This window comes from Sesamum indicum, linkage group LG12 (assembly GCF_026168435.1).
Source record: "Sesamum indicum cultivar Baizhima isolate 11 linkage group LG12, ASM2616843v1, whole genome shotgun sequence".
In the NCBI taxonomy this organism is placed as follows: domain Eukaryota; kingdom Viridiplantae; phylum Streptophyta; class Magnoliopsida; order Lamiales; family Pedaliaceae; genus Sesamum; species Sesamum indicum.
The window spans coordinates 9,424,472-9,440,300 of record NC_142668.1 but is presented as its reverse complement, the minus strand read 5'-3'; the positions used below and the strand labels follow the sequence as shown (position 1 = coordinate 9,440,300).

General features: G+C 36.9%; 1 protein-coding gene across 1 annotated transcript; it reads left to right on the top strand.

Moving 5' to 3' along the window:
- Positions 1-968: 968 nt before the first annotated feature.
- On the top strand, positions 969-13,704 carry LOC105178472 (26S proteasome non-ATPase regulatory subunit 2 homolog A). The gene is made up of 25 exons (XM_011101943.3): positions 969-1,283; positions 1,410-1,510; positions 4,059-4,179; positions 4,264-4,323; positions 5,393-5,460; positions 5,897-5,939; positions 6,420-6,485; positions 6,661-6,699; positions 6,793-6,875; positions 8,186-8,300; positions 8,494-8,568; positions 9,108-9,266; positions 9,490-9,597; positions 9,693-9,797; positions 9,879-10,019; positions 10,143-10,247; positions 10,389-10,610; positions 10,794-10,907; positions 10,990-11,205; positions 11,634-11,693; positions 11,810-11,923; positions 12,021-12,106; positions 12,809-12,917; positions 13,050-13,228; positions 13,314-13,704. Exons 1-25 carry the CDS (start codon positions 1,161-1,163, stop codon positions 13,387-13,389), a joined length of 2,688 nt encoding a protein of 895 aa, XP_011100245.1. The 5' UTR covers positions 969-1,160; the 3' UTR covers positions 13,390-13,704.
- Positions 13,705-15,829: the final 2,125 nt, after the last annotated feature.

Below are 15,829 nucleotides of genomic sequence, written 5' to 3'. Positions count from 1 at the left end.
TACATATTAGTTCTGTTATTATTTGTGGTAAGACTATTTATTACTATTGAATTAACGAGTCATATGAAGCAAGATTTTCAAAATCAGACATGGATTGCCCGGTCCGACTAGTTCGATCAGGGTAAAAAAACATCTTCATTTTGCGAACTGATCAAACTCGGTGAAAACTTGCTGGCCTGGTGACCGGTCAAAATTGGGTTTTTGCCTTTAAAAAATAGAGGTAACAGTAGTTTTGAACTTTTGAGTAGCCCCAAGTTGAAGCCGTCGGGGACAGGGAACACGTTACTGATGCCAATCTGACGAGGCAGTAGTTCTATCTTTGTTTCCATTGCACAACAACAACAAAAGGTAGAAATTAGTACTAGTTAAAACACTACAGCCTCCGGAGCGAAATGTAAAAGTGGGTTTTTGGAAATAAGATTACACTGTTGTAAAATGTACAAATGTACAAAAAAGTTAAAGCAGCTAAAAGCATCCCTTAAGGTGCTTCTAACTTTTGGCGTAACAACTCTTATTTTTGCCGTTTCAGAAGCAGAAGTGCTTTTTAGAGCTAGAAGTTGATAAAATATTTTTTTGAAGCGCGCGCAAACACTCACATATAGATAATAGAATCTGAGTTAACTGACTTTTTTCATCTAACCTGAATAATGGGATCTATAATTCAGTAACCCAATAATTTAACCGATTAAATCTCTAATTGGATTTTCAAAACATTGGTTAAAAGATGCTTACACGTTTTATTCCTATTGAATTAACTAGTCATTTTAAGATGCTTGCACACTTCTTACCCAACAGATCTATAAATAGGCCATTCTCGAACCATGTAGAAGTGGTGTAAACTTTTAGACTCAGGGCCAGCCCAATAAGCCCAACCATATCTATTGGTTGGCAATTGCTGGCCCATGACTTTAAAGCTATAGGCCAGCCCACAGAGCCCAATTCTGTGTGCATTCAAAAGTGCGGAGTGTTTGCTTGGCGAAAAGGAAACCTCCTCTTCTAATTCTCTCTGCTCTGTTCTTCATCTTCAGCTCCCTAGGGCTCCAGACTTTGTGATTTTCCTTTATCCTTTTCCAATCTACGATTTCAATTTGATTTACCTTTGTTTCATTATAGAACTCGGTTTGATCAGTAGTCTAGGGTTTTAGCTTCCTCAGTTAGACATGGCACCGGCGGAACCCAACAGCGGAGGCAGCGCAAGCGGCGGAGCCACCAGAGACCAGACGTCCGTCAAGGTGCCTTCGAAAGACCCCAAAAAGAAGGACGAGAAGAAGGATGAAGATCTCGTAAGTTGGGCAACCATTGTATACTTGAATAAGATTGGAATTTGTGGGGTTTTACATTTATAGGCGATTTTTTGGGTTATTGCTTGCAAGTTATGGATTTAGTGCACCTTCTGTTCTGTCTTGTAGTCGGAGGAGGACTTAGCGTTGAAGCAGCAGTTGGAGTTGTATGTGGAGAGGGTGCAAGACTCAGATCCTGGACTGCAGAAAGTTGCGCTAGAGAGCATGAGGTATGTAGTCTTATTTCTCCATTTCAAGAGATGATAAAGATGCTTTATTCAGTTTGTTTGAAACGAATTGGCAGATTGTTCTAGCATTGGATATAGCTCTGATATATTGTTCGGGCTGAGAAGAGATATACAACTTGGTCTTACACTATTAATGCATGGTTTTGGTTAATTTGTGGTGTAAGACAACAATTCAAATGTAGTCAGAAGTTGGAGCCAGTTGTCATTTTGGTTTTACTCTTGGCTAGGTCACTTGTCATTTTGGCCTCAGCTTCCAATTTTTCTTTGATATTGTTATGTTATGGTGTTGTGGTGCCGGTATCCTGTAATAAACTTCAGTGATATTATGGTACTTTGAGCATGTTGACTAAAGCATACAACAAAATGCATATATTCAGGGATGTTGATGATATGCTATTATACAAGACACTGCAGTTAACTTCGTAGGTACAGGAACTTGAGCTAGCTTGAAAAGATGAAAATGTTGCATCAGGCTTTTTAAAACCAGGCAACTTGTAAACAATCATTTTTGAATCAGGTTGAAGAAAGAAAGACTGTATAACCACTCTTTTAGTAGCAATAACCAGAAGATGCTCTCCCTTCCTTTATTGAGCAAGATTTGGACTGTTTTCATTTGCTGGTGTTGTCAAATTGTTGTTGGATGCATAGGATATTTACTTTATTATGAGAGGAAACAACTACAATATTGAATTGCAGAAAAGAAGATAGTGATCTAGAAGGCAAAGAGAAGCTAGGAAAGAATGGAGATAAAAAGAGATCTAAAGCAACTGTAAGTGGTAAGGATACATCACGCAATCATTAGGAAGGAAGAGAGGTAGTAAAAGGAGAGCTGAAGCACCCGTAAACAGTGAAATACATCGCTCAATCATTATGTAGCGAAGCTATTTTGAGATCTATAATTACTCAAAAAAAGGCAGCGCTTTCTTGAACAAAGAATGGCATTCTGATGCAGATACTCCTTCCTCTGCCGGAACTACTTTTGATTGCTGGTATTGTGAAATGGTTGTTGGATGCATATTACATTGAATTTATTATGAGAGAAAGAATTGTAGAGAAGAAATGATAACCAAGAAAGCGAAGAACATCTAGGAAGGATGTACAAAGAGAGGACCCACAAACAATAAAATGCATGATAAGATAATTATGTAATATACATATCATGAGGTAAGTAATTGCACTTAGGATGTAAGGCGTACCTTTCTTGAATCAGGAATGGTTTCTGATATGGAAAATGCTGTGCAGATTCTATAATGCTAACTAGAAAGGACCTAGATAGGACAACACAAGCATATCTTGGACTAATTTCCCCAATTCTTAGATATGATTTATACTGAGAAAGCCAATGTCGAAGAACCTAAATCATGGTGTTTCATAATTCTCGTAAGTTGTGATCAAAGTGCACGTCACCTTTCAAATGGAAAGGTACTTAACTATTTATCTAACTAATCAAATAGCTCCACATCAAATATATATGCAGAATCCCTCTATGATTTGAATATTCAAGCTATACTGAAGCAGGTACATGACAATATGACGGAGATCACTGGTTTTGTTTTGATGTGCTTTGATAGATGTATAGGAATGATGCTAGATCATCATCCTTCAATAATTGAAAAAAAATTACATTACATGTCTTATGCGGAGGGGGGGGTTATAGAACCAGTGTCATTTTTGGAATTGTTAAAGTGAAAGCTTATCTAGAACAATATCCAAATGGTGTGTCTCATCTGCCAGATGCGTAAAATTATTTAATTGGTGTTTAGCGCTTTTTATGCACACACACACAGACCAAAAAAAAAAAAATTCCCATCTTCTGGCACAAATGGATTGGTCTGTTGCTCAAATATAATTAAAATATGTTGATTACTTGATAGTGCAACACACTGAGCTTTCTGTATTACTTTATGGCAAAATCTGATCATTGTTTGGAATCATCACTCTGTTCAGATTGGAAATTGTAAGGAGCCCATTTGTCCACCTGGAAACACACTTCTATCCTTTCCCCATTGAGTCTTGCTAAAGACTACTGGATCAAATTAAATGAGATTCATTGTAGCCTAGATTTGGTTTTAAAATTGTTCATGGATTAATTTTGTTTGCACAGCTAAAATGACTAAACAAGTATAAGTCCGACTCCTGCAAAAGGATAAAAACCATGTTCAGGTCATTAACTCCTTAAAGAGAAGTTGCTGGGAGAATATGGTTGCATAAATTCAGGTGCTACCATTGACTTGTTTTCTCTTTGCACAACCTGCAATACCTTCAAACATATCAGTATTATACTATTATTGTCAGGCTGTTTGAATTATTAGGATTATTTCTAACATTTCAATTTGTGCTTGCTTTGTCCGTGACTACTTTGCAAAACCCTTATTCTTATGTCTAATTAGCTCAGTTTCTTTCCAAGTTTTCTTAGAATTCAGTGATAAAAACATTGACGTCAACTGTTTTTTGCCTCTAAGGCTCTAATGGAATAGGCTATTCGCAAATAGTTTTACAGTTGTTTTCTAATTTTAATTATCTTCTCTAGGCAGGAAATTCGTACCGCAACCAGCTCTATGACTTCTGTTCCAAAGCCACTGAAGTTCTTACGCCCTCATTATGGAACTCTACAAACTCATTATGAGAAAATGGAAGATTCTGATTTGAAGGTGATAATTATTTGGTTTGGTATTTTTTTTTCTCTTAATCTTTTCCATTGTATCTAACCCCTCACCCCACCCATTCCACCCCAGAAACTACTTGCAGATATACTTTCTGTTTTGGCCCTGACAATGTCTCCAGAAGGAGAAAGGGTATGTTATACCATTTTACTCGCATTAGCATACAGTGTTGCGGTTAATTCTTCGAGCGTATTGTTGCTTGTCTTGTGGTGCTTTATGGCGTATTTGCATGCAGTTTTTTGGAACATCTAATAGAATAAGCAAAAATGATGAGTTCAATCTTATTGCAGTTAGGAGTCGCTGGATTTATACATTCACCCCTCACTTATCTAATTCATTCAGCTCTCTAGTGTTGCATGTTGCATATAAAACCCTAAGCTGAGTTTTACTGAAGTAGTCTTAGTCTCTTTTACACAACAATCATATATTAAGTTATTTCACACTGAAGTAATTTCCATGTGGTACCCTATAGCATGCTTAAAATGAATGAAGACCCTGTGGTACTTATCTTGGTGCACAAGTTGCCTAAGAAGTCTATCTTGAGCTGTATAGTTAAGTTTGGAGTTCTAAATTATTTTTGGATCCGAGTAAAAGAATTTCGTTTGACATTGTGACTCTGACCACTTCTATTCTTAATGGGATGTTCTCTCCATTAAATATCATTAACTAGCTTTAGACGGACCTCGTTGTTCCAATCATTCTCTGCCTAGACAATAGGAACATTTCATCTGTGTATACATTGGCATACAATCTGATAGTTTGATAATTACAAAGGACAGTTAAAACTTAAAAAATTGTGCTCGGTCCCTCTGAAGCCTGTTTCAAGGAGCAAAAAGCAACTCAGGATGCTTTTCTCATTTAATGTTTGATTTCTTGAAAAAGCATGAACATTTTTTAAAACATAAGTTTGAATTTAGTTTTGACAAGCACGTGAAAGAACTCAATCTCAAGCATATTAGTTTGTCAAGTTAATGAAGCCCTCAAAATGCTGTCTCATGCTAATGCAAGTTTCTTTGATCATTGCTTGTCCTATCTATGATTTATAATCTCTGTTTTCTTACTAGTCCCTCATCTATTCTTTTGATTTAGTTGAGACTGAATGCTGAATGGTTTACTGGTCTGCGCTTGAGTATATGCTTTTCTAGATTTTCTCTGTATCTATGATGCGTAAGACCAATAGTCCAAATGCCAATGATTTCAGGAGAGCTTGAAATACAGATTACTAGGTTCAGATGGTGATATTGGTTCATGGGGTCATGAGTATGTCAGGTGAGATTCTGTAATCCTTAATATTAATTATTTTTAGTCGGTTATGATGTTCATGCATGATACTGAGAAGTTACTTATGTGCTTCATGGTTACACCCCTTCATGATGGTTACTCTACCCCTAAATGAGATGCATTTTGAGTGTTTTACTGTGGATTACTGCATTACCTGTTTGGATGTTTCATGGACTCCTTTCAACAAATCAAGCAAATTTGTCATATGACAATGTCTAACTCTTAAAATGAAGGATCTGTATCCCATATCTTCATCTGACTATGGAATGCTTGCCAAGGTACCTCTTTGCAAGGAAGATCTAATGTGACTTAACTATGAGAAACATAAGAAACTCTACTTTTTTGTTGTTGGAAACATCACTTCGGCAAGAGTTGTTGATTTGATCAGGGAACTTAATTTATATCTGATGTTTTATAAATGCAGGAACTTGGCTGGGGAAATTGCTCAAGAATATGCAAAACGGCAGGTTAGAACTTCTTTCACAAGAGTCCTAAAAAGGGCATGGATGTGCCTACATTGCTTTCAAGAATCTTATTGATTTCTCTATCTTAGTGTGGCGATGTAAATGGGTCCAGCTTAGACCTGCACCAGCCCGACCGAGGTGGGCTTTGAAGCTCTAATCGGGGCCTTGGGCGAGTCTTAGGGTTTGGTATTTGGATCCAGATCCAACTGAAACCTGGATCTTTTAATTATTTTCTTTATATATATGTGTATATCTTTATGATGTATGTCTATATATATATGAAAACATTGTGTAGATTTTATTTGTACATACATATAATACATAAAAGTAATACTTTATATATAAAAATAATGATATAAAATAGTTTTTAGTTTTAATGTAATGTAAAGGTAACATATATTTGAAAGTTTTAATTTATGCACATGTAAAATTACACAGAAAAAATATTATTTGGCTCATATTTTACTGCATGATCTATCTCAGAGTGAAGAAGCCCAAATCGATGATCTGATGGAGCTGGTGGTTCAAATCGTTGCATTCCATATGAAGGTATCATTCTCTTTAATATCTTGTCGACACTAGGCATTTTTGTATTATGTCATATTGGTGAATGTCCTGGATTTGATGTATATTGATTGGAGTACTAAATGTCATATGCGGTTCTACCTTTCTATTTTCCATTCTTGGAATAGAAATCTTAGTTTGAGTTCTCATTTATTTGCAGCATAATGCTGAGCCTGAGGCTGTAGATCTTCTTATGGAGGTACTTCAGGCGTCCTTCTAACTTGATCCTTAGTGTTAATGCTGTAGAATCATAGAAGAGAAGACTTATGTATACTTTGCTTTTATTATCCAGGTTGAAGACCTTGACCTGTTAGTGGAGCATGTTGATAGTGCAAATTATAAAAGGACCTGCCTGTATCTTACTAGTTCGGCAAAGTAAGTAGATTCGTGAGCCTTTTTTTGGGATGGTCTGATCCCTTATTCTATGTATGTTTGTAACTATGTATGTATGTACATGTATTTGATACTACTCCTTTTTCCTTAATTCCATTGGATTAGTTTGGTTAAATTTGGAGACGACATGATTCATGAGTCTTCATATGCATGAGAGCAGCTCAATCAGTTGAGCAATGTATCTGATGGATTTGATAAGTTCGTTATGAATTTGGTGATGGCATGATTCATCAGTCTTCATATGAACGAGAGCAACTCAATCAGTTGAGCAATCTATCTATTTGATGGATGTTCTTGGTTATCTTATACTCTTCATTGAATCTGGAGTGTCTTGTCTTGCTTATTGATGTCCTAAGCACTTTTGCCGAGACTGCATGCTTTCGGAGTTTACTTGGTCGAGAAGTTATGTGAATTATAAGCTGGTGTTATGGCTCCTAATGTGCTTGGGAAACCATGTAGCTGGAGTTTTTTTTTTAAAAAAAAAATAGCAGTTGATGATTAATTCCATAGTCTCCTTGGTCCATTGTGGTTTATTGCTGAGAAAACGGAAAAGAGAAATGAATGGGACATAGTCCCCTTTGTCTGATATATATATAGGATGATTTGTTAGCCCTAGCTACATCTGGTCTATATAAATGTATAGATTTTATTAATATCATCAAGACATATTATAAGAAGACTCGTGTTAGTCTATGGATTTTTCCATTCTGGATTGTCCCTTTTAGGATGTGGGGCAGCATATATGGTAATAACACATTACTTCCTGTTACATTTTTTTAGCAAGGTCAATGTTTATATATGACGTATGGTTACATTAGATAAGGTAAGTGTGAGATGAACATTTTGATTATTTTGCTACTATAACTTACATCATAAAGTCTTACATGTAATAATGTGAGTGGTTGGCCTGGGCTAGGGTGTCTTTGGACTTAGTTCTCTGTCCAAGTCCAACCCATTTTTTTGTGGACGTTGAGTGTTAAACTGAAGTTGGACCTTAAGGATGTTTAATTATCTGAAATCCTACAATGCGCAGAAAACATGTAGTGGGCTTTGGCAGGTACTGAAGACCTTGGCAACCCTCCTTTTTTAAGGTTTTGGCTGCTATCTTTAGAAGTACTGGTCCTGTGGGCATGGTCTGGTTCTCAATGTCTGTCTTGTTGAAATTGATGGGTGTTTGAACTTCATAAAAAGTAGCCATGTTTTACTGTTTTGTTTTGGCCTTTTCCTCTTGATCATTAGTTACACGATTGCACAGTGGCATTAACGAACTCAAATGCTGCTTGCAAATTCAGATACCTTCCTGGGCCGGATGACATGTTAGTTCTGGATATTGCACACTCAATATATATGAAATTCGAAGAGTATCCCAGAGCCCTGCAGATTGCATTGTATCTCCATAATTTGCAGGTTTGTGCTTATTGCAAAAGATTATGAGGTGGCTACTTCTATGGTCTTAAATTAGAAATTATCTGGATCTTCTTTTTGTAAGTATATCTTGGTTGCAGAATGCAGATACCAAGTGTAATACACATGCCACATTTACTGGACAACCTACAATAGATTTCTTCGTTAAAACTCACGTCTGGGTATTCTTTTGCAGTATGTAAAACAGCTTTTCCAATGTTGTAATGATCCTCTCATGAGGCGACAATTTTGCTTTATCTTGGCTCGCCATGTAAGTCCAGAATTTTGCTTTTCGTATTCAGTTATGCTGCATCAAAATTTTATTTTTATTTTTTTTAGCTCCATAAGTTATCTGTTTTTGGTGGTTTTTTTCTCTCTGTTGAGGTCGGGTGCATCAATTGAGCTTACCCACATTATTATTGTTTTAGAGAATTGATTTTCTGATTAGACAGTATGCGAGGGTTTTCTAAACAAAAAGACTTATAAGTACTAAAGGGAATCGCATCCGCTAAAAGTGTTTAGGCACTCAATCCGGTTTCATCACATAATTGAATATGCAGATCTAAGGAATGCAGACTGGGAATTGCCACTCTTTTAGTTTGGGTACATTGAGGGTCTAAAATAAGTAAAGTACTCTGCGGCTTTTCCAAGCAGATACTTAATTTTGGTGTTATAGAGAGCTAAGATATAAAAGTTTGACGTAAACCACTCTTGGCGTTTTATGGAACTATACACTTGTGCATCTTTTGGTCTCGCTTGAATTTGCTTTCCTGTAAAATACGATTTGCTTATGGCCTGGTTCATAAACAGGGCGTCACTTTTGAACTTTATGAAGACATGTGTGCTGAAGATGAAGAAAGGGAGGCTTTGCAAGAGATCATCAATAATACAAAGTTAAATGAAGGCTATCTAACACTTGCTCGTGATATTGAAGTTATGGAGCCCAAATCTCCAGAGGACATTTACAAGGTCTTGCTTTCTTTGATATTTCCTACTGCTCTAGTTGTTGCATCTTTCATCTTTTTCTCTGCCCTGACTAACTTTTTTTTGTGTGAAGTTGGACTGCTGGTTTTATTGGCTTATATTATTGATTGATTTATAATCTTTAATTTAGTGTTCATCACCTCCCAAACTGAAAAATAATGCTGAAATAAAATATGTTCAGTTCTGAATTTGTCTGGCAATTTCTCAGGCACATCTAATTGACGGCCGAGGTAGTGGTGGGGGAACTGTTGATTCTGCTAGGCAGAATTTGGCAGCAACGTTTGTTAATGCATTTGTAAATGCTGGTTTTGGTCAGGTTTGTATGACTGGATTTGGATTCATTGCAAGGAGAAGAAGTTTCAGATCTTCTCTTTTCTTTATTCTTATACAATGTCATTTCTATTTGTGCAGGATAAGTTGATGACAGTTCCTTCTGAAGCATCTAGTGGTGGTGCTTCGACAAGCTGGCTTTTTAAAAATAAGGAACATGGAAAAGCCAGTGCTGCAGCTAGTCTGGTATGTAACTACCTATTCATTTCATTTTATTTTGATTTTTTTCTGAAGTGGCTGGATGATCATTGTGTTTTGACAATGTAGGGCATGATTCTGCTTTGGGATGTGGACGCTGGACTTGCTCAACTTGACAAATATTTCCATAGTACTGATACTCATGTCATTGCGGGCGCATTGTTAGGAGTTGGAATTGTGAACTGTAACGTCCAGAATGAGTGTGATCCAGTAAGATCTTTTTCTTTTTGACCCCGCATCCAAAGTATTTGCATGCATGGAAACCTGTCTACATTTTATGATGTCTTCTTGACTTAGACTCTTCCTGACATCTAGTGCTCTTTGTTTTCTTAGGCATTGGCTCTTTTGGCAGACTATGTAGACAAAGAAGATTCTTCAATTAAAATAGGTGCAATAATGGGCCTAGGTCTTGCATATGCAGGTTCTCAGAATGAACATGTGAGTTTTCCTCTCTGCCCAACTTGTCGAATGATTTGCTATACCCTTGATTGGCCCAATTTTTGGACAATGCTTTATTCATCCCTATTGGTATTTGGTGGTGCAGCTGCAAAGATCTAACTATCTTGGTGATGTTCTCAGGTTCGCAGGGCATTGATGCCCTTACTTGGAGATGGAAAATCATCTCTAGATGTGATTGCATTTACTGCAATCTCCCTAGGCTTGGTATATACAGGTTCCTGTAATGAAGAGGTTGCCCAAGCAATAATATTTGCCTTGATGGATAGAAGTGAGTCCGAGTTGGGGGATCCCCTGGCTCGTTTCCTTCCTTTGGGTCTTGGTCTCCTTTATCTTGGAAAGGAGGTACATATTGTTGCTTCAGTATATGCTAACTTCTATATATTTCCTGTATACATTTGTGTTGAATGAGCATAAAGTCAATCAGTTAGCAAATTGCTATATGAGGGTGTGAAGCATTTCAAATTTGTAGACTTTAAACTCCAGCTATATATACATTTTAATATTTCATTGCTCTTTCTGTGACAGGAAAGTGTGGAAGCTACGGCAGAAGTTTCAAAGACATTTAATGAAAAAATTAGAAAACACTGTGACATGACCCTGTTATCTTGTGCATATGCTGGAACAGGGAATGTTCTAAAGGTTATACACCATAGATTTTTCATCGAGGATAAGCTGTTTTCTTTGTCAATTCTGTTGCTAATTACCTGTTCCTTTGTTGCAGGTACAACACTTTCTTGGTCAGTGTGCACAACATCTTGAGAAGGGCGAAACATACCAGGGACCCGCTGTCCTTGGAATTGCTATGGTAGCCATGGCTGAGGAACTGGGGCTTGAGATGGCTATTCGTTCATTGGAGCACCTTCTGCAGTATGGAGAGCAGAATATTAGAAGAGCTGTTCCATTGGCACTAGGTCTCCTTTGCATATCAAACCCAAAGGTCATAAATTCTCTTATCTCTGCGGTTCTTATAACCATTAATCAAAGTTTGGGATATTGAACTCCGCCTCTTTCGAGAAGGGGTCTACTTGTTCAGCAGTAGGTATTGCACATGTTTCATGGGTCTCAAGACGAGTCTTATCACAAATGTGTCTAATGCTGAGCTTGACATCTATGTGATGTGATGTTGGTCAACTGTTAACAAGCGATAACTGTTCTTTTCTTTGACGCAAATCACACGACTGGCACATAGGCTAATAGATATCAATGTAATATATCAATAGAAGCAATACCAAAATGGTATTTTATGGTATTCTGAGGTTGATTTAATTCCAAAATGCTGGGAAAATTGCTCAATTTACCCATACCTTTTTATATCTACATTTTGTTTACTTCTTGAATCTTGATTGATCTGGTAGTCTGTAACAGGTCAATGTCATGGACACATTGAGCAGGCTCAGTCATGATGCAGATGCTGAAGTTGCAATGGTAATCTGATACTTAGGCAGGCTAGTTTTTTATGTTAAAATTTTTGTCCATGTAATTATTTTTTAAGTGGAAGTGGATGATTTGTTTAATTATATACATACAATTGAGTTGTCCAGGCTGCTATCATTTCGTTGGGTCTGATTGGTGCTGGAACCAACAATGCCAGAATAGCTGGAATGCTTCGCAATCTATCAAGCTATTACTACAAGGACGCCAGCCTTCTATTTTGTGTATGAATCCAATCGAACCGTTTATATGATGAAGCATTCATCCAATTGTTGTGATACTTCTTATAGAACCTAAACGATGTGTTTGCTGATTGCGCAGGTCCGGATAGCTCAAGGTCTTGTCCATCTGGGCAAAGGGTTATTGACACTTTCTCCATATCATTCTGAGCGTTTTCTGTTGTCCCCGTAAGTTAACTACTAGCAAATGCCCCTTTACATAGCTTATATAGTCAGTTTTGATTAAGATTGTGTCTTAAAGCATGAACTAGGTCCAGCTTATGTGCTTGCTGGAAAATGTACAGATGAATGTGTGGTTAAATACATGGTTACACTTTGAAGGTATTGTTAGGTTGTATTCTGAGGATCCTTGTGTGAAATTATCAGATAAAGGTGACGTTGGGACATTTCACCTGGTATTGTATTTTTTTGAGTGTCTTTCTTTTGTCTGATTTTTTTAGCTGCTACTGTCTTAACCTCACTTAACTGTTTAATTTGTAGCACGATCTCTGAACTGATTGAAAACACCAATATTTCTGCCACTTTCCTACTTTATGAAATTGGTATTTAATTTTGCCAACTTACCAAGTTTTAGCAGTTGATCATCAACTGGAACATTCTTGGCGCTATTAGTTTACTGTCGTTGCACCGAGAATGTAGAGATGCAATATGGTTACTTTTTGCATTGTGCAATGCTTGATTGAATTTAAATATGATTCTGGACCAGCATTTTAGCTGTTCCGTGCCCTTCCTTCTTTCATATGTCAGGAGCTCCAGGATAGCTTTGTGGATATTTTCTTATGTAATTGTAGGCTAGGATTCAAGTGGAACATGCTTTGTCTTTTACTATTTTACCGCTATATACTTACCCCCTTTTTCTATCCTTTCCAGGACTGCACTGGCTGGACTTGTGATTTTGCTGCATGCATGTCTCGATATGAAAGCTATCATCTTGGGGAAATATCATTACGTTCTATATTTCCTTGTTCTGGCCATGCAGGTGTGTCAAATTTTTTCTTTCAACTCTTGTTGATTGGCCTATGTGTTCTTTCTGATTCTGATTTTCACCCCTGTTTCACATTCTCTTCCCCTTCTTGATCTAAGCTGCTAATATAAGTGTGTTTCTGTACAGCCAAGGATGCTGATGACTGTGGACGAAAACCTTAAACCACTGTCAGTACCCGTCCGTGTGGGCCAAGCTGTTGATGTCGTCGGTCAAGCAGGTCGTCCCAAAACTATAACGGGTTTCCAGACCCACTCAACTCCTGTTCTGCTGTCTGCTGGTGACAGAGCAGAACTTGCAACTGAGAAGTAAGCTGCATTCTGTATGCAATGGTTCTGTTCATTGTCCAAAGCTCAAACTGGGCACTGATGTTGAATGACTTTGTCTTTGCAGATATATTCCTTTATCACCCATTCTTGAGGGATTTGTCATCTTAAAAGAGAATCCAGAATACAAGGACGACAACTGATGCATATTGGGGTTGCTTGTTTAAGCCGAGCATATTATAGAACCCAACTTGGTTCTTCCAGCATATCCTTGAGTTAATAGCTGAGCTTAACCAGAATCTCACTTCAACATCTTATTAATGTTCGAGTAGCATGGATGATGGCGAAGGATGATGGACGACACTTTTGGCTTTGTTTGAGTTCCATCCATTCTGGAGCTGCTCGGGCAATGCCTATGACTCTGCTCTGAATTGGATAGGACGAAATATATTGGACTCTAGTATTACGTGCTTTGTCATGAACAGATTCTACGTTTAATGTTATATATTTGTTTTTTAGTGCCTTCCTCCAATTAATCCACGATAGATTGTTACTTTCTCCCATCAAAATAGAGCACCTTGGTGTTACATAATGAAATTCCCAAAGGTCTGTATCTTTGTGATTTAGCAGTTGCTTTATTTGGCCTTTTTAGTGTTACCTTGAATACATTTAAGAAAAAATTGGACACTCCCTTTGGTTTCTAAAGTGTCTGCCAGATGTTAAACAATGAAATCATATACATGGGAAATCTAAGAGTAAAAACCGTGATATCCATAACTGAAGAAGTAGAATGTTATTGCTTGATTGATATATACTCTTGCCTGCAATTTGAATTGCCTGGCATCTATAGGGTGGACTCCAGTGTCGAACAAGGTAATATTGAACTTCATAGGGTTGTTAGCTCACTATGCAGACAGTCATCAGACGCACTTCACCAGTCTACCGCGCTAACGTTTACTGGTGGGCTAACGCTTGTGGAGTATATTAATGGTGCGTTCGTCTAACTATGCCTTGTCAGGACATTGAGACTCTGAAGGCCCAGCGGGATGCTGTCTCTAAATAAACAGATATGGAGACATACAACGTAAAGAGCCTCAGCAGAGAGTTGCATTTAGTTAAGTGTCCAAAATCGGTTGAAGAGGTAATGCCATAATGGTGTAGGCAATACCGATGCATGGACTTTTCCTTGACATGCCATAGGGTTACATCCTGCTTCATAGTAGCATCAGTTTTATCTTCCAGTGGATCAAGTAATAAGAAACTACTATTTCGAAATCCTTCCTATTCTTGTTTGCATGATCCATATAGAACATTTTAGATCAGTGTTTCCTCCATCTTCAACCGGTAAGTATCATCACACCCACCTTGCCGAAAACTTTGAAAGGACCATAGTATGTCGAAGCTAGTTGTTGATGAACTACTTTAGAAACTTATACTCTATTTTTATTTTAACTTTCATGTTTAGGTTCCAGTGTTCTCGCATGTAGTTGATATTTTATGTTTTTATACGACAAATTAAAATAAGTTTGGATGTACATTTTTCTATACCTAGACATGGTGTAGGTGTGAAAAATATAAATGTGTCTGGGCCAATTATTATTTTTTTTTATTCCATACTTAAAGTTGGGCATATTTTGAATTTATTGGGAAAGGTGATGAGGTTGGTTCTGCAGAATAATATTTTTTATTTTTCAATTGCCAGATGTTTCATTTATTGCATTTGGATTGAAGGATTTGAAATACATGGTTTCAAATACTTAATAACAATTTCTTTAAAGATGTTTGGATAACTCTAAATGTACATGATTTGAAATCCCTTCATTTTAATTTTGAATTAAGTTGTGATGAATAATGATGGATTTCAAATGGAGTTATTTGAAATTCTTTCTCTAAATCATTCCTTCAAATTTAAATCCATTAATCCAAATATATCCTTATGAAATAGCATGTCAGTCTGGTTCTTGATGATAAGAGGATCATATTCTAGATTGTGTCTCCATGCAATGCAATCCTACTGATGATTTTCATATAATATTGGAATGTCATGCCAGAACCATTAATAAAACAGGCTTCACCTTCAGATCCCGTTTACTTTGATATATTAGCGTGTATTAAAAAATTAGCATAGATTTAGAAGACGTTTACTTCATAGAGAAGGGCCCTGTACAAAATAAAAACCTAGTATTAATTACTGTTCCACTTATATAACTTACCACACCTCAAGAGGTGTGATAAATTTAGTATAAATGAGACCTCTTTTCTTCTACCGGAAAATAACCCTCATCATCCTCAAGTTGTTGAAAAGTGGGTTTGCAGGTACATTTGCCTTTCACTCACAGCACCATCTTCTTCCTTCTTAAAGGTTCTTCCACCAACTGCAAGTTTCTTCCCTCCTTTTTTTCTTACAAAATCATTACTCGTATTTATAAAAATGAAAGATCTACTATTTTATTTATAAAAATAAAATAAATAATGTGTGTTCATTTTTTTTGGTCAGATCTTGGTTCCATAAGGTGAAACATCAGCTCCAACAATTTGAAGATAACTTATTCTTATTTTTTCATAATTTATTTGTCAAGAACTTATGGTGAATAAGTTGGGTTTGGACCATCTTTTAACTTTCATTTAACTGCTGCTTGTTTT

What these genes read in the sequence shown, in the direction of transcription:
- LOC105178472 (XM_011101943.3), top strand. Translation starts at nt 1,161, where the DNA reads ATGGCACCGGCGGAACCCAACAGCGGAGGCAGCGCAAGCGGCGGAGCC. An exon ending in AAGAATATGCAAAACGGCAG is followed by an intron (nt 5,940 to 6,419) that starts GTTAGAACTTCT and finishes GATCTATCTCAG; the next exon opens with AGTGAAGAAGCCCAAATCGA. An exon ending in ACGCCAGCCTTCTATTTTGT is followed by an intron (nt 11,924 to 12,020) that starts GTATGAATCCAA and finishes CTGATTGCGCAG; the next exon opens with GTCCGGATAGCTCAAGGTCT.